The following is a 23,534-nucleotide window of genomic DNA, read 5'->3' as shown; positions in this document are numbered from 1 at the left end:
TCCAATCACAATTGAACAGAGAGGGCAGGGAGGTATACATATGTGGCTAATAAAACAGTAAATTAAAATTCGAAAATACAACATCTTTATGGCAATAATAAAGTGATACATGTAAGATATCAGGTGTAAAAAAAAATCTACGTGATTTATTTATATATTTTCTCATCTTTGCTGCAGTGGATTATTTATTTATTTAATTTAACAAACGTAATTTACTATTATCAACTAATAAACGCTGTAGTGTAGTACCTCTCATCCACGCCTCCTAGAGCCGACGAGAAGTACTCTCCCGGAAGTGCTCTTTTTTCTATCATCGCGATAGCTTGCGCGAATACAGTTGTCCAACCAAGAAGGTCAGCTGATCATTCACTACGATCTCGTGTGTGCAGGCTGTGGAGGTTGACAGACAAACGGCACATCTTAGCAGAGTTGTTCCACGCTACAACACCGGCAAGTTGTGTCTTGTATTAAAACGTTATATACTGACAGCCAAACAGAAGCTCCCCTTTTTAAGCGGATATGTGCCAGCTTAGTTGTCTCCAACCGGGTGGGGATGACGCCGTTAGCTTAGCCCCCATGCTAGCCGAAAGAGAACGTTCTCGATTCACCTGCCACTAGCTGCCTTTGATGAGACGTCGAAAAGCAAACACTCGTAAGCCGAATATCAACGCTCACACGGTGGCCTTGAAGAGGTTGCTGCGGCCGTGTCATTTGGGGGAATTTCCCCCTCTATTAATTATAAGGCTCATTTGAAAATACAGTAGCTTACTAGCTTCTTTCATTGGCAGGTATGCTAAGCTATTGTGCTGCAATAAAGACTGCAGCCAGTAACGGGATCCGTTGAGTTCTGACTTTTAAGAATAATCGCATTATCAAAATGTATACCAACTTTGTACCATCAAATGTAATGTTTTGTGTACTAACAGGATGGATATAGAATATGTATGCCGTTGGAGATCAACTGCCTCGTCATTACCCAAATGGCTCATGTGATTTTTGCGCATATTTTATTATAGTGAGCCAAACGTTGGTATACATTTCAAAGAAATATATATATATTTTTTTACATATACTTTTTCCTTAGCTTTCCCTTCTTCCTCCCTTACCCTTCTTTCATTGCTTCCCTTTTCCTTTCATCCTTCCTGCCTTTCTATCTCCTGTCATACTTTTCTTTCTTCTATCTTTACCCTCTCACGTCCTTATTTTTCTTTTCCTCCTCCTTTCTGCCTTTCCTTCATTCTCTGGCTTCCTTTATTCATCTTCCTTTTTTCCTTCCTTTTTCCTTTATTCGTTGGCTCTGTCTTACCCACTACTGTCTTCTTCCCACTCAACCCTTTTTTTCTCACCATCCTTTCCTTCCTTTTTCTTCTTGTATCTTTTTTTTTTTTTGTATCACTCAAATGACAGCGGTTTTTCATCAATTTCACACAACCCTCCATTTTCCTTCTTTCCCAAACAGAGTGACACAAACAAGCACTGAAAATGGCAGACAACAGCCAGCAAACCCCCCAAAGACTGGGGCCTGTGGTAAGCCAGTCACTCAACACCATACCAATGTTTGTTTCATGCTTTTCTGTTGAAACAGCCAACATTGGAAATACATTTATTTTCTTTGTAACTTTTCAGTCCATAATGATTCCTGCACTAAACAAACACGTGGCAGAATTCACAAATAAATTGCAGGCAAAATGGAAGCTTACAGTTTTTTTTTTTCCTATTATCCGATCAATTAATTGGGTAACATTTGATTTTGCATTAATAAACGCAATGGTGTCAATGTGAGGTGCAGGTATTATTTTTTTCCACTTAAGGTTAATGTAGCGTTCATTTAATTTTAATGTATTTTTTTTCTCCTTTTGTAGCAATTTTTAATGAGCAACAAGCTGGAAACGGCCATGTGGCTGTCCCGCCTCTTCACCGTCTACTGCTCCATCATGTTCATACTACCAATCTTGGGGTGAGTAATGCACTAAAACGGTCATCCATTGGCATAACCAAACCTCTCATTGTGCGCAACCTTTTGTTTCAGGCCCAACGCGGCGTCCAACTTCTACCAGCGGGCGCTGCTGGCCAACGCGCTCACCAGCGCTCTGCGCCTGCACCAGAGGCTTCCCAGGTTCCAGCTGAGTCGGGCGTTCATGGTGCAGGCACTCCAGGAGGACAGCTGCCACTATCTGCTCTACTCGCTCATCCTGGTCAACTCCTACCCCATCACTAGTATCCTTGACTTCAGTGTGCTTGCCTGCACTATGAGCTGTAGTGGGTTAAATATTGCTCAAGGCAGAGGCTTGATAATGGAGAACCACATAAATGTATAACCACATTTGAGAGAAACTTTTTTTTTTTTTAAACCCAAGAAACGAAGACCTGGTCATTTTTAATAGGATTTTGATGAGCATCATCATTTGGACTCCGTTTTGATTACGTGCTCATATTCACATTTACTGCTATTACTGGCTAGCCAGCTAGTTCAAATGTTGTTTTTTTCCCCCCTTTTGTGTTTTGTTTTCCTTAATCCATTGTCTCTAGTGAGCATCTTCCCAGTCTTCCTCTTCTCACTTCTCCACGCGACCACCTACACCAAAAAGGTCCTCGATGTGAGTATGGCTGGCACAACCGCTGCCACTGGCTGCGATTTTTCTTGTTTTCTTGTAAGGGTAGCGGGGGAGTGTTGTTGCAGAAGGGAGCAAATGGATTTGCATAGTAGAAATTGAGTTTCAATTATCTATCATGTTGCTGAAACAAACAAAAAATCTATTAGAAGCTGCTGGCTTGTATACAAATAAATTCACTATCCACATGGGATAGTGACTGAATAGCAAAAACAATCCCCCCCCCAAGTGTTCCAAGGGTTTTTGTCATCCGGACAGGCGGTGGGCCCCGGCAGCCTGATGTTCATCAGAAACCTCCTGGACAAGATGTCGGCCAATCAGCAGAACATCCTCAAGTTCATCGCCTGTAATGAGATCTTCTTGATGCCCGCCACCATCTTCATGCTCTTCAGGTAGTGCACGTGAAAACCTAACATACCTCATTATTTAAAAATGCATATATTAGCACATGCTAACCAAAACAACTGCGTCCACCATTGCCGGTAAACTCTTGTCACTTCTCCTTACTTGCTTGGGCTGTGGCGCCATCTTGAGGCTACTTTCAGAAAGGGCAAACAACAATATTGACTTCTGACAGTCTTGATGGGTGGGCATGCATGTGAGACAAAAATGGATCTATGACCTCTAAAGCTCTCAATGGCAGTTCAACGTCTTCTGTAAAATGTTGTGAATTTGTGCGATCATATTTTCTTTTCTTCCTATTTTCTCGCCAGTGGCCAGGGAAGCTTGCTTCTGCCTTTCATCTACTATCGGTTCCTCAGCCTGCGCTACACGTCCAGAAGAAACCCGTACTGCCGGTAAGCACACATCATTGTCGTATTGCTTGCTTCTATTGAGGGTTGCCTATTTTGTTTTTTTTGTCAGCACTCTGTTTACCGAGCTGCGAATCCTGCTGGAGCACTTCATCATGAAGCCAGCGTGCCCCACCTTCTTCCGGAGGATGTGTCTCAGCAGCATCGCCTTCGTCAGCCGCTTGGCCCCCACCGGCGTCTGAAGGCAGTGCCATCCCACCATCCTATTCCCTTTTTTTTTTCTTTTTTTTTTGTGCTTGCGTTTGGCCGCCACTGAGGACGTGACTTCCATTTTGGATGAGGACACAATGGCGGCATCAGTGGAGGACATTTTGTTTTTATCGACGCAATGACAACTTGACAGCGTGCTCCATTTCAAGACCAGCCAGTAATGCACTGAAGTTTTTTTTGTGGTCCTTTTCCTGTCTTAATGTGACCTCCTCAGAACGGTGGACCTGCCGCTCTTTTGTTACACCAGAGCACTTCGGACATCTTAATGTCAGCCTATGACCTAATTTATTCACTAATGTTATGAGATTAGTAGCAAAATTATCTTAGTGTATGATTACAAATGAAAACATTGTCAGAAGGGGAAGGAGGCAGTGGTGATGATTTGTATGCAGTTTATATTTTGTTTCTTTTTGTATATGTTCTTTAAAAGCCTGACTTCACTCCTTTTTGTTGTACGAATGTCACATCTGCTGTATTTTAGAGAATAAGCATGAATAATTGGACAGTATGCTGTTGGATTCCTTTTGAAAATGAACTACATGATGCATGTCATCCATTAAGCGGAAGCTACACTGCTATTCAATGCGTAATTCAGTTCCTCTTTCTTTTTGTGTGCATTAATAATTATGTACTAATACGAGATATTACATGTGCCCCAATTTATTTTGTTCATGTTTATTGTCTACATTTGCCTTCAGATGAACCACGTTTTTATGGCGAGATGAGCTCTTAAAGATTACGAAATAAAATATTAAGGCTAGTAATAACCGTTATTTTGTACTGATTCTCTGGTTACTACTCATTCCACGACAATCCTGCTGTGGCAACGCCTCCTTTCCGGACTGGAAGCAAACTATCCAATCAGGAGACGGCTTGAATATGCAATGCTCAAACGGCGTCCAATGATCGCGCAAGTTATTGCGGATACAACGTTGCCATGGAAGCTGTTTTAAGCATAATGTTTCGTTCTCGCCCTGAATTCGTCTCTGTTTTGACCTGAAACCTGTTTGCTTTTCCATTCACCACTTACTTTCACGTGTGTTTTTACTTTAAACACGACTCGTTGTCGTTAAAGTACTTAACACGCCCACTAGTGTAAGCACGTCAAAGAATGCTAACTAGCTTACTAGCTAATGTTAGCACGTCGAGCTAATCTTCTTGAGTGGATAATCCTCGTCTGTTCTATCTCCTCTCTTATAATGATTTGCCTGAAATGTTAGCGGTGACTAGTGACTGACGAATGGACCGACTGGTTGCAGTTTCTGTGGCCGGGTAAACATCTAGATTAGCGGCTTGTATCGTTATTTTCCTCCGAAATCAGGACTTGCCACAAATAAAGATGGAGATAAATCTAAATCGAGTTGACTATATTCAGGTAAGTCCTCTCCCTGTTTAGGCTGTTCGCATTATGTTGATATTTAAGAATGTTTGAGTATTATACTGTCATACTTGTTGCATTACATGATTTTCCTGTCATTGACAGGTTGGTGTAACATCACAAAAAACAATGAGGCTGCTGCCAACATTTGGAAAAAGAGCCACCCAGAAGGTATCATCAATTACTAAAAAGGGCAATAAGAATCATACATAAGGTTGGGTATCTGGATCATACACACTCACTATTTTTACAGTCAAAATTCTTCAAATTTGTTGATATAGTGACAACACAGGTTATGTATAAAGTTAAAAAAATATATATGTTACCACAAAATATTAAAAAAATGTTAAAAGAGAAAGATGGGGGTTATGAATTATGAGGGAAATACAATCTAAAAATTAACATTATTCGCGCAAACGGGAGAAGGTTCTGTATATCATTCTATGGGGTGAAATTATTGAGCAGTCTATTTGAGAACTTAAAACAATGTACAAATATAAATCAATTTAAAACTAAACATATAAGTTATGTATTTACAAGATACAGAGCGGGAATGGGAGGGGGTAGACAACCACTAAATGATTATGAGTGTTGCTGATGTGTTGACTACATATTGATGTTGACTATGGTTTTATTATTGTTGGCTTTTTGGATCCAGATTGTACTTTACTATATTTTCTGTTGATTTATAATGATGAGCTATCTGGCTACTTATTTTATATTATTATTATGGAGTGGTTCATTATTAGTAACTTTTGTTATCCTCAGCAATATATTTTTTATTGATTTACCATTGATGTAAACTAAGAAAATATGGAAAAGGGAGGGGATTTAATAAGCCTTGTGACTTCTTCCAACTCCCTTTTGAACATGGAAAATCGTTGTTAGGTGCGCCTTGTTGAATTTTGCTTGTTTTGTAGCTATTTTATTTTGTTGTTGTATGTTTATTACTGTTATTGTTTTGCTTTGTTTTTATTCTTTTTCATTTTCAAATCAACTCAAATTCAATTAATACTAATACAAACGAATGGTTTCGTGTATACAATTTTTCAGTGCAATAAGCATTCAAATGATGTGATTGCATGCCATTGTTGTTGCAGGTGGCTGTTGCGGACCATGATGGCGTCTTGACATGTTTTGGGATGAAGAAGGGCGAAGCAGTAGTGAGTAACCCCCACCCCAGCAATTCAGTCAATGCTGTATATTGTCCATATTTTGTTGCTAACGTAAGCCCATGTATCGCAGCCTGTCTTCAGAACACTCCCTGGGCAGAAAATATCCCGAATGGACCTGGGCGGTGCAGCTGGAACTCCGCAGGAGAAGATCTTTGTCTGCTCTGGATCTCAAGTGCGAGGATTTACCAAGAAGGGCAAACAGTTCCTCACCTTTGAAGCCAATCTCACTGAGAGCATCAATGCCATGTAGGGAGAAACTCTATGAAGGTTCTAGGGGACCCTACAACTCGTGGGAAACGTTTGATTTTGTTGATCCTCATCACCCTCATTCAACAAGTTATAGAAAATGGATGTATTTTTACATACTGAGAAAAACCTGGTCCACTTTCGCACAGGCACGTGTCCGGCGCCGACCTCTTTGTGTGCGCCAGCTACATCTACAACCACTACTGCGACTGCAAGGACCAGGACTACTTCCTGTCGGGGGACAAGATCAACGACATTGTCTGTTTGTCCTCGGAGAACCTGGCTCGCCCCGTCCCTGTGCTGGCGTGTCAAGATCGCGTTCTCAGGGTGCTGCAGGTAGACAATGCTCCTTGATAGTCCTCATTGTTCAATACAAATGATGTCAATAAAGTTTTCTCCATGTTCATTTCAATTTATCAGGGATCTGAGTTGGCCTACGGGGTGGAGGTGCCCGGACCGCCGTCTGTGCTAGAGCGTTACAACAAAGATGGAGGCAAGTTTTCGAAGCAATTGTGCTTATTTTATTTTCAACTTTAATATTTTATTTAAAATGCAAATAATCTGTTCACTTTCTATTTATCAAATATCACTGAAAGCTTTCTGTGGTGACATTACAGACAAAAAAAAAAGCACTCTTGTGAAGTTAATCTTTGAGCTGAAGTATTGTTTTTAAAAACAAATGATCAAATCTGAATGTGATACACAAACATTATATAACATTTGAAACAGCATTGTATTTCATATGGCGCCCAAGTGAATTGTGGGAATTTTGTCTCACACTGTCAGGAGAGGACATCCTGTTTGGGACAACGGACGGTAAAATCGGCCTGATTCAGATCGGCGAAGAATCCGCAGCGACCAAATGGGAGATTGAGAACGACAAAAGGAAAGGAGGTGCTGTACTGTGCGCTTGCTGTCATGGAACTCATGTGCGGCTGTACCTAATAAAGTGGCCTGCGATACTGCGCTATGTCCAGGAATTCTCTGCCTCGACGCCTACGACATCACCGGCGACGGCGTGAGCGACGTCCTGGTGGGCCGCGACGACGGGACGGTGGCTGTTTACGGTTTCGACAGCGCCAACGAGCCCACCCTGCGCTTTGAGCACGTGAGGGGGTCTTTAAATTCTCGACTTGATGAGTCAACGTCGACAAGTGACGGCTTGTGATTTGATTGCTTCGCTTGGCACAGGCCTTGTCAGAAAGCGTGACCTCCATCCAGGGAGGCTGCGTGGGGAAGGAGTCCTACGACGAGATCTTGACCGCCACCTATACAGGTGACATTTCAATTGGATTCTATCGTAGCAGACTAATCAATACCTTCTTGTGTGTTTCCAGGTTGGGTGACGGGTTTGACAACAGAGCCTCAAAAGGCTGAAGTGGGTGCTGGAGACGAGGTCAGGATGAGTAAAGAGGTTCAATCCAAAGTGGAAGCTCTCAGGTAACCGGCGCCGTTGTGACGACTTCCGAGCCAGACGCGGAAACGCGAGCTGTTGTTTTGCCGCAGGGCAGAGCTGGAGCAGCTCCAGGTCAAAGTTCAGCTGGGCCGCGATCAGTACCAGGAGACGTCGCTGTCCAAGACGGCCGTTTCGGTGGTGCCCGCCTTCAATATCAACGACAAGTTCACGCTGTGCCAGGACGACGCCAGCTACAGCCTCACGCTGGAGGTGCAGACGGCCATCGACAACTTGCTGCTCCAGGTATGTGCTGCCGTCGTACAACATGTTGGGCTTTTCTAGAACACAAGTACTGTGGTACTTCGACTTACTAGTCACCTCAAGATACTACTGTTTCCATCTACGATTTTTCAGTCTTTTACTTACGTGAGATGGTGGCATCAATTGCCACTTAGTTTTCTGTAAATCTGACACAGAAAAACAGAAAATTACACAATGAGTTACTGACTCACTTGTGTCTGTCATTTTATGTCTGTATTATACTGCCCCCGGTGGCCGTTGTGTGCATACCAGAAAGAACTGCACAAAGTCAATGCAGTACTGTTAATTTTTTTTTGTTAATTAATTAATCACAAAAAATGATCGCATTAAACATGAATTAACGCAGATAAATCGCACTATTAATTTTCACCATAGATTATCCTTTAGCGTGACAGCGGATGGCTGCGTTTATATAAGTATAAAAAAATACTGTGATATGGATAAAAAAGAAATCTATTCTAGTATTTTTCCTTGAAAATGTACTTTTTATTTATTTATTCTGATCTTTTCTCCATTTATGTATTAAAAAAAACATAAAAAAAAAAACAAAAAAACAATGAACTTGATCACAGGTAAATAAAAAATAAAGCACAATTATGCAGTGGGAAAAACAATCCCATTCAAAATATCTTGTAGTCCAACTTGTCCCTGTCTCGTAGAGCGACGTCCCTATCGACCTTCTGGACGTGGACAACAACTCGGCGGTGGTCAGCTTCAGCGAGTGCGACTCTGAGGTGAGCCAAGACCTCAAAAGTCCTCAAAACAAAACAGCTTCCTCCTCGACTGCCATTTTGAAATACTCTCTCTCCCCCCAGCAGCCAAACGGCAACTTCCTGCTAGCCACTTACAGGTGTCAAGCCAACACCACCAGATTGGAGCTCAAGGTAAGTAGCATGCCGGTTATCACGTGCACATACATGTTGACATGCTATGTACATGTGTTTGTGTTGTAGGTGAGGTCAATCGAAGGGCAATACGGCACCTTGCAGGCTTACGTCACCCACCGGCTGCAGCCCAAGACGTGTCAGGTTCGTCAGTATCACATCAAACCTCTTTCTCTTCACCAGCGCACACACAGCATCGACCAGGACAGGTGACTTTGCAGTTTCTGCCCTACACCTTTTTATTTTTTTTTGAATAAAACAAAATGAGCTAACTTGATGATACTATTCGTTCTGTGTTGTGGATCCAGGCCCATGAACAGGCTGAGTCTGGTGGGACAGTTCAGTTTTGCAGAGATCCACTCCTGGGTGGTCTTCTGCCTGCCGGAGGTGCCGGAGAAGACGCCGGCGGGAGAGAGCGTCACCTTCTACTTCCTCAACACCTTTTTGGGCACGCAGTTGCACGCCACCTACAGGTCAGCCTCTGTATTGGAAAACAGCACTAAAAGAAATGTTAACGCTATCGTGGGCTGTTTGTGACCTCGCATGTAAAGCAACATAAAGATTTGTAGCATTGCATCTTTATTTTAGCAAAGGGGAGGGCCACTTCAAGACGGACAACATCTCCACCATCTCCATCCTGAGCGACGTCCTATCCAAAGAGGCCACCAAACGCAAAATCAACCTGAATATTTCCTACGGTGGGCTGCGGGTGGATGATTATTCTCCTGGTGTGGACTTTATGCTCATTACAGTTGAATATTGCTCGTGTTCCTCCGCAGATATCAACGACGACTCGGTGAGCCACACGCTCAAGATGATCCACCCTAAACTGGAATACCAGCTGGTGCTGGCGAGAAAAGTTCAGCTCATTGATGCACTGAAGGTATGTTCTGATTATCATGTTTTTGTCTATTGTTGGAACTAAAAACATTTTTTTCCGCAAGCGGGAACATTTATGGCTGCTAAACGTGACTCTCCAAAACTCACTCAGTAGCGCCCCATGGAGAAGCTAGGAAAGTTTCAGCGAAAAAGTCTCAAAGATACATGCTCGAAATTGAATAGGAAGTCGGCCATTTTGATATAGTTGAATTAAAGGTCGGCCATTTTGGTTTGGTGGAATTAAAGGGCTCGTACTCCGAACTCCTACTCCTACAAATTAGTGAATCTGAGACACATTTGAGTAATGCTAAATTTGAACCTAAATACATTTTCTTGTCATTATATTACCCGTTTGATGGTTTAGGAGCTGCAGCTTCACGAGGGCAACGCCGACTTCCTGATCTCGGAGTATCGCAGCATCCTGGACGAGTCGGCCAGTCTGCTGGAGGAGTACAAGAGGCAGCCGGCGCACCTGGAGAGGCTTTACGGTGATACTTCGTCATTCATATTTGACTAGATTGTTATTTTTCATTATTGTACACTGACTGTTTTCCCTTCCTCTCCGCAGGCATGATCACAGACCTCTTCATCGATAAGTTCAAGTTCAAAGGACAGAATGTGAAAGCCAAAGTGTCGTCGCTCTTGGAGATCCTGGATAGTTACGATTTAAATTCATTATTAGACTTTTTCAATGAGGCTTAATCATGCCGTCCATGTGAGATATTTTTGTCTATAATTTTGTTTCCTTTTTATAGATGTCTACTGCTTTCACTGTAGATCATGTCATGCCCAAGTATGTTGTAATACAGTATAATATTTTCATACTAGTGTGGTGATGAATAAACCACTATATTGATGATTGTAAATGTTTTTTTGTCTACATTTTAAAATATGAATAAGACACAATTTGTTGTCTATGCATTGCAGCCACTACACAACTTATTTTTTTCCTTTTTATCAGCAACTTGTAATATGCTAGCATTTAGCTTTCAATATAGAAATTAACTGATTATGTTTAAAAAAAATATATATATATATATATTCCAACCTCTCCACATTATAAAATACATTTTCAAGTGTGTGTCACAGTAGACAAAAAAAACACCATAGGGCAAGTGTTAAAATAACTACTAAATTAAATATTTGTTATTTTTATTATTATTTGTTATATTTATTACAATCAATGTATGTTCACACTACTTACAAATGTTCGGATATTCCTTAAAATTTCGGGATAAAACTAAAACACACAATAACCTTAACAGGTGAGTCAAACTGCTTTTCGTGAAAAAGCGCTCGCTTCGCTTTCCAACTGCAAGCCGGTTTTGAATTTGCAATCACAGTTGCTTGTCCCCTCTTGTGTGCCGTCGACGTGTGATGTAACCACCGGCGTGGCTGGCGATTGGTCCGTTTCAATCCTCGCGGGCTGCTTAAACGAGAGAAAAGCAACTGCAAATTCAAGCGAGTCAGTCAGTGTGTGGAAACTAAAAGCAGCACCGGGGCGGCGAGTCACCTTTGCAGGTTGGTGGAAATTGAAGTTATGGCACCCTAAAAGTATTGCGACTGTTCAAAAACTTTGCTCGTTCTCGCAAAGTACCGTTGCTCTTTCAAGTGTTCATTTGGTTTTCGGTTGCAACGGCGCCGTTATCTCCCACACGGCCACAGCTAACATTAGCCTCCGATTGTCTTTGATATCTTTGCAAAAAAAGAAAAAGCAACGGTTGCACTTCATTGCTAGTTTTGAGGCGTGCAGTAGAGTCCAAATCGAAGCATGTCTGGCGCAAACGGTAGCCAAACAACAAGCGACCTCCACGACCAAGAAAACATGCAGGCAAGACTGCGAGGCTCGCTGAAGCCCCGGGCGGCCGGCTTGGAGAACCAGGAGAACGTGCCGCCCAAGTCGGCGGCCACCAGGACCGTGCTGGCCCCCCTGCAGAACCACCAGAGGAATAAAGGCCAGAGCCAGCGCGCTTACAAGCAGGTCAGTTGGGCTCGCTGCCCGCTTCTTGTAGCCTTACAAGCTAGTTAGCTTGCATGCTAAGCTAAATGCCCTGTATGTAGCAGTAAGTTAAATTAAAAACGAGACACGATTTCATTGTTACCCCCAATACACTCAAATCTACTGTTTAACTCTTGCACAAAGTTTAAGTGTTGATAATGCATTTAATTGTTGCCCAAGAGTAATTAATTAAACTTGGCCTTTTAGTCCGCCATTTTATAACGTCCATAAGTTGCGTTTGCTTTGCATTGTCGTTTTTAAATAAAATTTTACGTGCTTGAGAAAACAAGTCAATGTTACTCAAATAATTTTTTTTTTTTTTGTGAAATTGATGGTTGTTAGAAGCAGACTATAATTTTGACACTATCCCTCTTTTTAATAACCTACTCTGATGTACTTTAGCTATCACATTGTGAGTGTATATATTGTAACTTAATTAAATCAACGCTTTTATTGAACAAGAAAATCACAACCTTTCGTGACAGAGGTTCTATTAAAGGGTCATCTGTTCTAGAAGATGGAGCACAATTTATGTAATAAAAATGCAATAAATGGTAATTTCTAACCAAATTGAAGCACAACACAAGAACATTTACAGAGTCAATGTGCAAAGAGAATTTTCAATCAGACGCCTTTTAAAATAAAACACCATATGTGACTCAAATTTGAAGTTCTAGTTGCTTTGAACACAATTTAAAAATGTTCACTTTAAATGGTTAAATGACAAAAAAAAATTTTTTTACAAATACCTGGCTCTATTTAGGTTGAGTTCCAGAAATTAGATAATAAAAACAAGTTTTAAGATCCTTTCTTAAATGTACATGCTTATACATATAACTCAAATTAAACATACTTGTGCTACATTCTGTTTGCCAGGAATCCTCACAGCAGCCATCGTGTAAAAATGACGAACCCTGCAAAGTCTCCTCCAAGCTGCCCACCTTCCAGGTCCACGTGGACCCACAGCCATCCACCGCCTGTGTCAAGAAGCAGCAAGGTGCCCCCACCGCAAAGGTCGCGGAGCTCGCTGAGGAGGACTCTCCGCTGAAGATCGACCATGCCGTCGCTCGTCTGCGCCAGCCTCTGGCCACACTTGACATCCCAGTGCCCGCCATGGACATCAGTTTTGGTTGGTGACTTGACTGAAAGTGTTCAAAATTATGGATTTTTTTTTTCTTCTAATTAACCGACTAATTTTTCTTCCTAGACTCTCCTATGGACATGTCTGTGAGCGAGGGGAAGACCATCGATGTCAAGGAGGTGCCTGAATATGCGGAAGAGATTCATGCGTATTTGAGGGAATTAGAGGTGAGCCGCCAGACTTCCTTCCTGCTTGTCCTCCGAGGGCTGCATACAGAAAAATAGAAGGCCGCAAGTGCCTCCTAGAATTCTTTAATTTATTAAAAGGGGGGGAAACCACTCCATGCAATTTCTTATTGTTAAATGGCCGTTGACCTTAAACATATTGCCAATAATGTTATTAGACCTCACTAGTCTAAACATGACATTTTGATTCATATTAATTTGTGGAATATGAGTTGCGAAGCAAATTCCAGCAGTTTTTAATCCATCTCAGGGGGCGGCCACTTGCTGTTGACCGGAGATGACCAATCACAGCTGACCGATTTTCTCAAGCTGCGCTATGATTGGTTGTTAGCTGCGACCTGAGCAACATTGAAGTCTTCAGTTGACAGAAAGTGGCAAAATGACCCCCCCCCCCCCACCCGAGATAGATTAAAAACTGCTAGATTTTGCTGCTTAACTCTTATTCCACTAACACAATAGCAACCGTAATACCATATTTAATCTAGTCTGCATCGAATATATTAAGAACAATTTGGTTGACTTTATCCTTTAAGGGTATGAAGCAATTTTAACGTAGTCTGCAGTTCTTTCATTATGTTGATGAAAAATCAGTAGTAAATTACCATCTTTTTTTAAGGATCATTCATTAGACCTTGACAGAGCAGAAAGATTAGTTGTCAAGTTTTTTTTTGCGAACGGTTAGCATATTAGCAAGTCCGTTTTTAATTTGTTTTAGTTCGACAAAAAAACCATAGCTTTTTTTTTAAAGAATCAGCCGCCCTGGCCGTTGTAATCCATGAAGGTTGACTCAAGGCAGCTAGACTTTAGTTTGACTTTTAATTTGTTAGTGTTGCAACTCTTCCCAAATTAACAACAATAAAAATTCAAATTTGAGAACGCGCTGTGGGCCGCAAAAAAAAGCCATCGTTTGTATTTGTATTTTATTTATATTATATTTTATATATGTATGTCCAAAGGTCCATTTGTTGGTCAGGCTGCATGCATACTTTAATATTCAAAACTGTAATTTTTAGTACAGTTACCACATACTCTTTCATCTTGGTGCCCTTTAAAGGGGAACTCAACCCCCCACACAAACGCACTATTTCTTTTTCTTTCTTGTTTGACAATATGTTCTATGCAGCCCCGGTAGTCTAAATATGGTATTCTGGTTGATATTGCCTTAGTGGAATATGAGTTAAGCAGCAAAATGGAGCAGTTTTTATCCATCACAGCAGCCATTTTACAGACTGAATATGACATCAATGTTGCTCTGGTAACAACCAATTGCAGCGCGGCTTTAAAAAAAAAACTGGTGACCTGTGATTGGTTGTTACCTGAGCATCATTGATGTCATCTTCAGTTGACTGCACGTGGCAAAATGGCCGGCCCCTGACATGGACAGAATTTGCTTCATAATTCATATTCCAAAAGTAGAAATCAGAATGTCATGTTGAGACTATTGAGTTCACATAACAGTCAAGAAGCGTTTAAGGTTGACTTCCACTTTAAACTCAAAAGATTTAAAGTGTACAATATTGCATTCTTTCAACATAATGGTAAGGAACTAAAAGCTGATCTCGCACCAGAAGAAAATTTGCGTGTAATGGTTGGGTTGCTAATATCGTAAAGGCTTGGGAGCCCTCGTTTAAATATGGCTGAATCGTCCCACAGGTGAAGTGTCGCCCCCGCTTGGGCTACATGAAGAAGCAGCCCGACATCACCGGCAGCATGCGCGCCATCCTGGTGGACTGGCTGGTGGAGGTCGGCGAGGAGTACAAGCTCCAGAGCGAGACGCTCTACCTGGCCGTCAACTACATCGACCGCTTCCTGTCGTCCATGTCGGTGCTGCGCGGCAAGTTGCAGCTGGTTGGCACCGCCGCCATGCTGCTGGCCTCGTGAGTTGCCTTTCGACACGCCTCGCGGTTATCGCCGCTTTTGTGAAATTTGTATGTATTCATTTTTTTACACGCGCGTAGCAAATTCGAGGAGATCTACCCCCCGGAGGTGTCGGAGTTTGTCTACATCACGGACGACACCTACACCAAGAAGCAGGTGCTGAGGATGGAGCAGCTGGTGCTCAAGGTGCTTTCCTTCGATCTGGCGGCGCCCACCATCAACCAGTTCCTCACGCAGTACTTCCTGCATCAGCCTGCCAGCAAGCAGGTGGAGAGCCTCGCCATGGTGAGCACCGGACGCCAGCTGACATGATTACGAGGGTCGCTTGATGACGGAAGGTCAAATTTGGCTTTTAAGCTTAACAGGTTGTTTTTTTTTTTGAAGACTTATTGCAGATGCGCAATTTATTCAGTGTAGAAATAAGTTGGAGATGCCAGAGGGTTCTGCTCGTCAGTAAAACTGGTTTAGCACCTATGCCGGTGCACTTTTGATCACTTTAGTGAAAATATAGAAACTCGTGGTAGCGTGTTTATAAATGAGACTATCAGCTGCTCAAGACGCAGACTGACTAACCTGAGCTAGCAGCAACTCAACTCCATGCACACGCGGTCACTCACAGATACTACAGTGTGGCAGGTAAGAGATAACCGCAACCCCACATGCACATTTATTGTGTTGGGTTTGTTTAATGCAAAATCTATTTTTTTTAGCAGAATAGATTATGAAAGAATTTGATGGCTGAATCACTAGATATTTACAATTCCTCTTAAACAAAGGCTTCCCTGAAGCCGCCAGACGACTTTGGGCAAGGGTTGTTTAATTTAGTTATGCGGTAATTATGGGTGACCTGTTCGTTAGAATTTGTATACGTACAACTAAAATGAACTCCATTCCTACAAAATTTAGGTACACTAGTTAATTTCTTTATGTTTGGTTAAAGGCTGTATGAAGTGCTAAAATGGCTTTTGTTCACTGGTTTTTTTTTTTTTTTTTTTTTCAATAAATACTAAAAAGTTAACATTACCTCTGCTATGATGTTTTGGCAATCACTATAAACCGAGAAGTTGGGAACTGCACAAAATTAGAGGGTGCTTTAAATGGGTTCAAATTTTCACATTGGTGCTTTAGTTTTAAATTTTAGCATACCAATGTGTTAACAGTACCTTGGCGAGCTCAGCCTGGTGGATTCCGACCCGTTCCTGAAGTACCTTCCTTCCCAGACCGCGGCCGCTGCCTACATCCTGGCCAACAACACAATCGCCGCTGCATCATGGGTATGTTTTTCCAGATTTTAAATTCAAAAGTTAATTTGTTGTGAGATCTGTTTGACTCGTGTGCAGCCCAAGTCGCTGGTGGAGAGGACGGGCTACACCCTGCAGGACCTGAGGCCATGCTTGGACGATCTTCACCAGATGTACCTGAACGCACCGCAGCATGCTCAGCAGTCAGTTAGGGAGAAGTACAAGACTTCAAAGTAAGAATTGTCACACGGGATTTTTTTAAGTTTGTAATAATTGAAGTGACTCATGGAAATTTCTCCCCAGGCATCATGAAGTTTCCACCATTGAACCTCCAACCACTCCGCAGTTTGACTGACTCCCCCAACCCCACACCCTTTTTGAGAGTTGTACTTCCTGTCACTTGTGTTTTTTTTATATTGTATTTTTTACTCTTGTGGCCTGTTCTTGAAGTACAGTTTTGATAAATTCCTGATGTTCATAGTGTTTTAAAATCAGATCCATGTGTAAATACATGCTGGTTTGCCCTGCCACCAAAGGGTTGAGGGTTTTATGCCCAAGCAGTTGTAATTGCTGGGTTGTTTTTCTAAGTCAACCTAGTCTTGTTAAAGCAGGTGAGTTTTACACATTAAACGTGTTTGTCAGTCATGGCGTTGTCTGTGTCATTACATTTGAGTGACTGACATGATTTGTCGGGTCATCTTGCAGCACTGTAAAGTAACGCTCTTGTAAATAAAATTCACTTAAAGCTCCCTTGGCCTACTTCCTGCATATTATTTTATTCAGTTTGACCACAGGGGGCAGCAGAGGTTTACCAGAAAAGTTCGTGTAATAGTTCTAATTCAGCCACTCATGTAAAAGCCTTAAAACTAATGCAGTCTGTACACTGAATCACAAATTTAAAACTCAGGTGCTTCTGGATAAAATGTTTTTGCAGTCATTTGACTGGGATAAGTCAAATTAACAAATGCAGGGTTGCTCAAACTGACATTTTTCAGTTGAGCAGCCTTCAAAAATTAGCATTCCCGTGTCAATTTTTTTTAAAATCCAAACTACAGTATGGATCCCTCAAATTCCAAACCAGACAAAATGAAGACTGGAAAATGCTGGACAATCGTTGCAACAGTTTGCTGAGTCCATCAAAAATCAAGAGGTGCACTTTTTGGCTTCATGGTAAGTCCTAAGATATATTAATTCATGCTAAACGGTTTTTAGCTCCTTAGCCGAAATGCTAACGTGTTTAAGGCAGCTAAGCTAAGGCATGTTCCTATTTGCACTTTGCTCAGCTCTAAACAGATTTTTCCTTTTGAACCATTTTCTATTGTACATTGAGCTAGCAATGGTTAACGGAAGTCTGCACTTGTGTTGCCTAGCAATCAAAAATCAGTGTTGAGATGAAATGATGGTGAAATGTACATTTGAAAACATAACCTAAAACAAACCTGCTTTTCTACCTTAACCTGAGAATTTCTTTTTTTTTTTTTTAGGCCTTGCTGAGGTATTGTGTAATTGGTGGTTAAAAAGCAAAAGTATCACGTGACTAAGTTGTCATTATCACCCACGTTTTGGATAGAATTGCAATTTTTTGTTTTACTTTTGTTCTTAGTGTAAAACAAACACTGCCATCTACAGGGTTCTTTCAGTCATTACAGTGGCTTACAAATCTGAATTTTACAGCAAAATATTTGCTCAACTGCATGTTAATGAACCCAAAGTTGTACAACTTGCATATTAAAATATTTTGTTGTGATTTTTTTTTCCCTCCCAGTGACGTGTGCACAGCCAGCATGCCAGTCCCCCCTCCTCCTTCCTCCTTCCTCCTTCCTCCTTCCCTTCCTTCCTTTTTCTTCCCTGTCGGGCAGAGTGTGACGGGAGCGCAAGAAGAGGGACACAGCCGTGAGAAGAAAAAGGGAATGTCTGTTTCAATCATGGAGACGGACGGGAATTTCATCACCTAGCGCTCTGCTACCTGTCTGAATGTCCTCCGCACGCCATCCTTGAGAAGTTTTGTTTTTTTTTCTCTTCTTTTTTTGGAGGGTGTGCGGGTATGCCGGCCCCCCGCAAATTCCTGCTGGCGTCCACGTCGCTGCCCCTGCAGCTGGACTGGCGCTGGAACGTGAGCGTGTACCTGGCGATGCTGCTGGGGCTGCTGGGGCTCATCATGCTCCTGCTGTGGATGCTCATCAAGCAGCTGCGCCACTCGGTGGGCAAAGCCACGCTGCATCTGGCCAGATCCTTCCGACAGACCCCCGCCAACGCCGCCTCGGTTCAGGAGCTCAGCCGTGCGCTATGAACGCAATGCCCCCCAAACGGACCCCCACCTTCTCCTCGTGGACTGATGTAAGAGGGGTGGGGGGGGGGTCGTCAATGTGATGGACTCCTATTGACTTGCCCTAAAAGGACATCGACATGTTGCATTCTGCCTCATTTGAGCTATGTTTGCCTCATTGTTATTAATTATTAAAACATCTTTTACTAACTTGCCTTTTCTCCTTTAATCCTTTAAAAAGGGCTTGATGATGGTCACTGTGGTTCCATCTGGATGTACCATTTAATTGCACAGATGGCGGAAAACTGCCCAAGGGCGAAAAGTTTGGATCGTTGCAGTTTCTCCCCCCACCACCTTTTTTTTTTTTTTTTAATGTATGGATTTATTTCTTTTTAAACAAAACATGAATTGTGTCCTTCAGTTTTTATTTTGATGATTACCTCATTCAAAAAAATTAACTATTTATTAGAATTTTTTTTTACTGTACATTTAGAACAGATATAAAATTGTTATTAATCGTGAGTTAACTAGTGAAGTGTGATTAATTACAATAAAAAAATTCCATCGCCTGATGCCCTAATAAAAAAAGATTATTAAAAATTAGGGGTGTCAGACAATTATCTGTAATTCTCACGATTAATCACAAATTTTATATCTGTTCTAAATGTACAATAAAAAAAATCTTCTTTCATACTCTTGTTAACAAAAGTAGAAAAAAATGTGAAACGAATAGAAATAGTTTAAATGAATTTTTGACGTCTATAGTCAATGGCAATGGATGAGTTAAAGATACAGCGTTGAGCCACTTGGCATTGTTAAAAAAAAATGGACACAAAATATGTCATTAAAAAGATAGAATCTAGTATAATTTTGAAAAAAAATCTAACATTTTTGTATTTCGCTGGCGTCGGGCCAAAATCGTACCTCCAAAATCGTCCTTTTCAGGAGACCCCAAAAACGGCATGCTTACCCAACCAATAACATTGCATCATCAAAGAGAGCAAGCTGTTTTCAACAGTTTAGATTGGTGAATAACGCATAAAAATGACACCCATGCGTGTGGACTGATCAGAAGTATAAATTTTTGAAAAAATATGAAATTTATGGAAACATTTTGAATAATTTGAAAGCCCAATTACAGCGTAGTTGCTCAACCTAGTGCCCAAGTTGGTAAATGACACTTTCTTTTCTTTTGATAAAAAATAAAAAGTGAAGCTAGCCATGCGATTTTTGCCCTATGTTGAGTTCTCAAGTAGTTTAATAAACATAAAGAATATGTTCTGAATAAAACTGCGACCTGTGTTCCGCGAACAAACCAAAAAATCGCAACATGAAAATCCTGAAATAGCAAAATAATGTAACTTAATTTAAATTAAGAACAAGCCTTACAATACAAAAGCCCACGTACAGTGTAATTGCGCTACCTAGTGGCCAAGTTGGTAAATGACACTTTTTTCCCCAAACCTTTTGAAAAAAAATGGCTGCAACTTAAAAAAAATTTAAGCTAGTGATGCGATTTCAGGCCAATATTGAGCTCTTGGGTAATTAAACCAACATATCGAATATGACCATGTTCTGAAAAAAACTGCGGGTAACGTTCACGCGCAAAAAAAGTCCTGAAATTGCACAAATAACGGAATAATGTAATCGCGCTACCTTGTGGTCAAGTTGGTCAATAATACTTTCTTGCAACTTGCGTTTTGCGCCAAAAAAGAAAAGAAAAATTCAGCAATTTTTCTATTGTCAGTGTAGACATAACCAAAGGGTGTGAATAACATTTAACTGTCATTGACGGCTATAGACGTCAAAAATTCATTTAAACTATTTCTATTCGTTTCACATTTTTCCACTTTTGTTAACAAGAGTATGAAAACCTAAAACATTTTTTATTGTACATTTAGAACAGATCTAAAAATTTTGATATTTGACGTCTATACCCGTCAATGGCAATGAATGAGTTAATTAGGCGATACCTCGATTGTGTTTGTTCACTGTTCTGCTCCATAAGGTCATTTCTCGTGATGCAGCTGCGAGCCAATGAGGCCTGATGATGGACGACAGAATTTCCTTCGTGTCAGTCAGTCAGTCAACGGGTTGACGAGTGATTGCGTCCACGGCTCGGAAATACCACCGCGTCCCCGAGGCGTAACCATTATGGATCCCGAGTGTCAGCCCCACTGCGTGAGTAGGAAGTCGACGTCGTCGTCCTTTAACACAATCGAGTATTGATGATGAAGGTTTTACTTTGGTCATTCATTTAAAGTGGATGCCAGACGAAGTGAAAATATTGCATTGTTTTTTTTCTTCAAACCAAATAAGAAATACATTTCTGATATTATAGCAATTTATTATCATTTCAATGTAATATACTTTCTATAAGATTACAAATAAATAATGTATATAAATAGAACCAATTTGTATTATTTTTTAAAATTCTTATAACATTACACCCCCCCCCCCAAATATAAAATATAACAACTTATTTCTACATTAACCCATCCCCAAAATGCAACTTTATTTCTCACAACATTAAAACTTATTAAAAATATATATATTTTTGCAATACTAAAAAATTACTATCATACTTTTTTCCCTCATAATTGAACTTTTAAAAATAATTTTTTGGGGGGGGGGGAATGATAAATGGTTTGTAGTGAAACTGAAAATGTTCACACTTAAAAAAAATTAAATGTTAAAAACTGATTCTCATTAAAATAAATTATGTAAAGAAAAAAAATAGTATATCTTGCAAATTACAAATTTATTTCCATAATATTACTTTTTGTTGTTGAAAATGTATAACTATTTTTTAGCACTATATGATTTTATTTCCCTAATAATTAATCTTGCACTAATGTACTTGTTTTTTTAAATAAAGATGATGATTAATATTTTTGATTAAACATTTGTTCTTATAATTGTATTTAAAAGAAATCTATCTTGACAATTAAAATGTTGACTTTTTCAGCCTGGCAATAATATTTCTATGTTTACTTTTGTCATTTGACCCCAGAAAAATAGATTAGCGGAACCCTTTTTTTTTGCCCTATAATTGTATTCAAAAAAAGAAAAATCTTCCAATATCACTCAGATTTTATTCTCTGAACATAACAACCAACCCTTGTTTCCACTTTGGACTTTTTTCCTGATGATTCATATTCATAACAATAAAAAAAAAATCACCATCCAATAACGTGGCTCATATTACTTTCTCTCATTTCAATGCGATGCAAACTGTTTGACCATCTGGATGCAACACAATGGAGCATCATGATGTGTCCCTCAGAGGACTTACACAGTCTCTCTTGGCTCTGCACTCCATCTGATCTCGCCGTTATTAGCTGCCCAGTCGTCTTGTTTATTTGGGCTGGGAGGAAATTGGCTGCACGCTCGCCTGCATGGGCAGACGCTAGTCACAAATCGCTTTAATTAAGGTGCATTGATATGTGAGCTGTGTATGTGTGTGTGTGTGTGATGATGATGATTATCGGGCCCACTCCTAAGAGACCACGCCTGAAAACACAGTCGTCTTCGCAAAGCACTCAAGCAATTGAGATGCAAGGCTAGACTAGCAGCGTGTGTTCAAAAGGATAGAAACACTCATCAATAAAACAAATGACGATGACAGATGGGTGACACACAAGTAGTCCAGTGGGAGGGAACGTTCAATTTCGTTTCACTGTAACGAGTTTTATATATATATATATATATATACATATATATATATACATATATATATACATATACATATATATATACATATACATATATATATATACATATATATATAAAATTATTATTCTTTTTTTATTTATATAACGACCATTCACGGCTCACTTGTTGATCATGTGACGTTCCCAAGCTGAGCCCTGAAAATGTGGTTGCTTTTTTTTCCAGCTGACTTGTAGAGGTTTTAAGTCACCATAACTCTTTTTTTTCTCCACTTTTGTTAACAAGAGTATGAAAACCTAGAAATTGTTTTTATTGCACATTTAGAACAGATATTAAAAAAAAGTCATGCGATTAATTACAATAAAAAAAATGTATCACCTGACGCCCCTAGTTTTTAATAATCTTTTCTTTTTTTAAATCGTGAGTTAACTAGTAAAGTCATGCGATTAATTACAATTTAAAAAAATTATCACTTGACAACCCTAGTTTTTAATAATCTTTTTATTCTTAAAAAATATATATTCAAAAAGATTATTAAAAATTAGGGGCGTCCGGAGATTAAAATTTGTCATCGTAATTAATCGCATGATTTCACTAGTTAACTCACAATTTTATATCTGTTCTAATTATACAATAAAAATGTTTCTAGGTTTTCATACTCTTACTAACAAAAATGTGTGTGTGTGTGTGTGTGTGTGTGGGGGGGGGGGGGGGGGGGTTGAAACTAGTAACCCTAATAAATAGTTCAAATGAATTTTTGACGTCTATAGCCGTCACTGGCAGTGAATGAGTTAATGGTGGCAAATGTTTCGTAATTATTGCTCTTGGTGTCATCACAAAAATCTAGCCATTGAACACAGGGGTGTGTATACTTTTTATATACATCATAAGTACAGTCTAAGTACTTTTGTCACACGTGTTTTTAATATAGTGCCTCATGTAGACTGAATGCTAATTGTCTCGTGACATCCAGTGGAAGATGACACCACAGGTGGATCGGTCTCGGGTTCGCTTTTTTTTTTACCCAGCACGCCGCACAGATGCCATTTACTGAACACCCTGAAAGGAAACGCTGCGACTGGTAAGACTTGAAAACATCCTCCTAATCTACGACCACAAACACATTATGAGTTTGTTATGATAGATGCAAATGGTTTCAGGTTATTTATTTATTTATGTGCCATTGTGCTATAATATAATTTAAGATAAATGTTAGCATACCAACTGCCAGGTAGCATG

The 23,534-nt window shown here is 40.3% G+C and overlaps 4 protein-coding genes and 1 long non-coding RNA gene across 8 annotated transcripts in view; all 5 read left to right on the top strand.

Annotated features, from left to right (window-relative positions):
• Positions 1 to 342: 342 nt before the first annotated feature.
• Positions 343 to 4,407, top strand: tmem33 (transmembrane protein 33). Of its 3 annotated transcripts, none has more exons than XM_086085872.1 (8): positions 343 to 450; positions 1,460 to 1,527; positions 1,863 to 1,957; positions 2,030 to 2,217; positions 2,530 to 2,597; positions 2,871 to 3,004; positions 3,326 to 3,409; positions 3,477 to 4,407. In XM_086085872.1, exons 2-8 carry the CDS (start codon positions 1,483 to 1,485, stop codon positions 3,604 to 3,606), a joined length of 744 nt encoding a protein of 247 aa, XP_085941998.1. In that variant the 5' UTR covers positions 343 to 450; positions 1,460 to 1,482; the 3' UTR covers positions 3,607 to 4,407. The 3 variants fall into 3 exon arrangements, with proteins under 3 accessions (XP_085941998.1, XP_085942000.1, XP_085941999.1); XM_086085874.1 differs by lacking the exon at positions 343 to 450 and adding an exon at positions 482 to 652; XM_086085873.1 differs by lacking the exon at positions 343 to 450 and adding an exon at positions 656 to 788.
• A 137-nt stretch (positions 4,408 to 4,544) lies between these two features.
• On the top strand, positions 4,545 to 10,779 carry bbs7 (Bardet-Biedl syndrome 7). Of its 2 annotated transcripts, none has more exons than XM_086085162.1 (19): positions 4,545 to 5,009; positions 5,118 to 5,183; positions 6,113 to 6,175; positions 6,258 to 6,433; positions 6,583 to 6,769; positions 6,854 to 6,926; positions 7,220 to 7,327; positions 7,411 to 7,541; positions 7,625 to 7,709; positions 7,771 to 7,873; positions 7,940 to 8,132; positions 8,810 to 8,884; positions 8,969 to 9,034; positions 9,104 to 9,243; positions 9,343 to 9,507; positions 9,623 to 9,732; positions 9,814 to 9,917; positions 10,278 to 10,401; positions 10,482 to 10,779. In XM_086085162.1, the coding sequence occupies exons 1-19, from the start codon at positions 4,974 to 4,976 to the stop codon at positions 10,613 to 10,615; spliced, it is 2,139 nt and encodes a 712-aa protein (XP_085941288.1). In that variant the 5' UTR covers positions 4,545 to 4,973; the 3' UTR covers positions 10,616 to 10,779. The 2 variants fall into 2 exon arrangements, with proteins under 2 accessions (XP_085941288.1, XP_085941287.1); XM_086085161.1 differs by having other exon boundaries at positions 8,966 to 9,034.
• Positions 10,780 to 11,330: 551 nt separating this feature from the next.
• Positions 11,331 to 17,106, top strand: ccna2 (cyclin A2). The gene is made up of 8 exons (XM_086085163.1): positions 11,331 to 11,894; positions 12,789 to 13,041; positions 13,120 to 13,220; positions 14,892 to 15,115; positions 15,197 to 15,401; positions 16,277 to 16,390; positions 16,457 to 16,590; positions 16,661 to 17,106. Exons 1-8 carry the CDS (start codon positions 11,685 to 11,687, stop codon positions 16,710 to 16,712), a joined length of 1,293 nt encoding a protein of 430 aa, XP_085941289.1. The 5' UTR covers positions 11,331 to 11,684; the 3' UTR covers positions 16,713 to 17,106.
• An 89-nt stretch (positions 17,107 to 17,195) lies between these two features.
• On the top strand, positions 17,196 to 18,809 carry LOC147168822 (uncharacterized). The gene is made up of 2 exons (XR_015096015.1): positions 17,196 to 17,527; positions 18,123 to 18,809. It is a non-coding gene; the product is annotated as an uncharacterized LOC147168822 (long non-coding RNA).
• Positions 18,810 to 23,281: 4,472 nt separating this feature from the next.
• The window catches only part of anxa5a (annexin A5a), a 21,210-nt gene continuing 20,957 nt past the window's right edge, over positions 23,282 to 23,534 (top strand). Inside the window, exon 1 of the mRNA XM_086084840.1 lies at positions 23,282 to 23,376. Coding sequence (XP_085940966.1) covers positions 23,336 to 23,376 — 41 coding nt within the window. The 5' untranslated portion in view covers positions 23,282 to 23,335. The remainder of the gene's footprint in view (positions 23,377 to 23,534) is intronic.

This window comes from Leptonotus elevatus, chromosome 9 (assembly GCF_054856555.1).
Source record: "Leptonotus elevatus isolate MCC_2025b chromosome 9, RoL_Lele_1.0, whole genome shotgun sequence".
Lineage (NCBI taxonomy): Eukaryota > Metazoa > Chordata > Actinopteri > Syngnathiformes > Syngnathidae > Leptonotus > Leptonotus elevatus.
The sequence above is the reverse complement of the archived record's forward strand: the minus strand, read 5'-3'. Positions and strand labels throughout refer to the sequence as shown.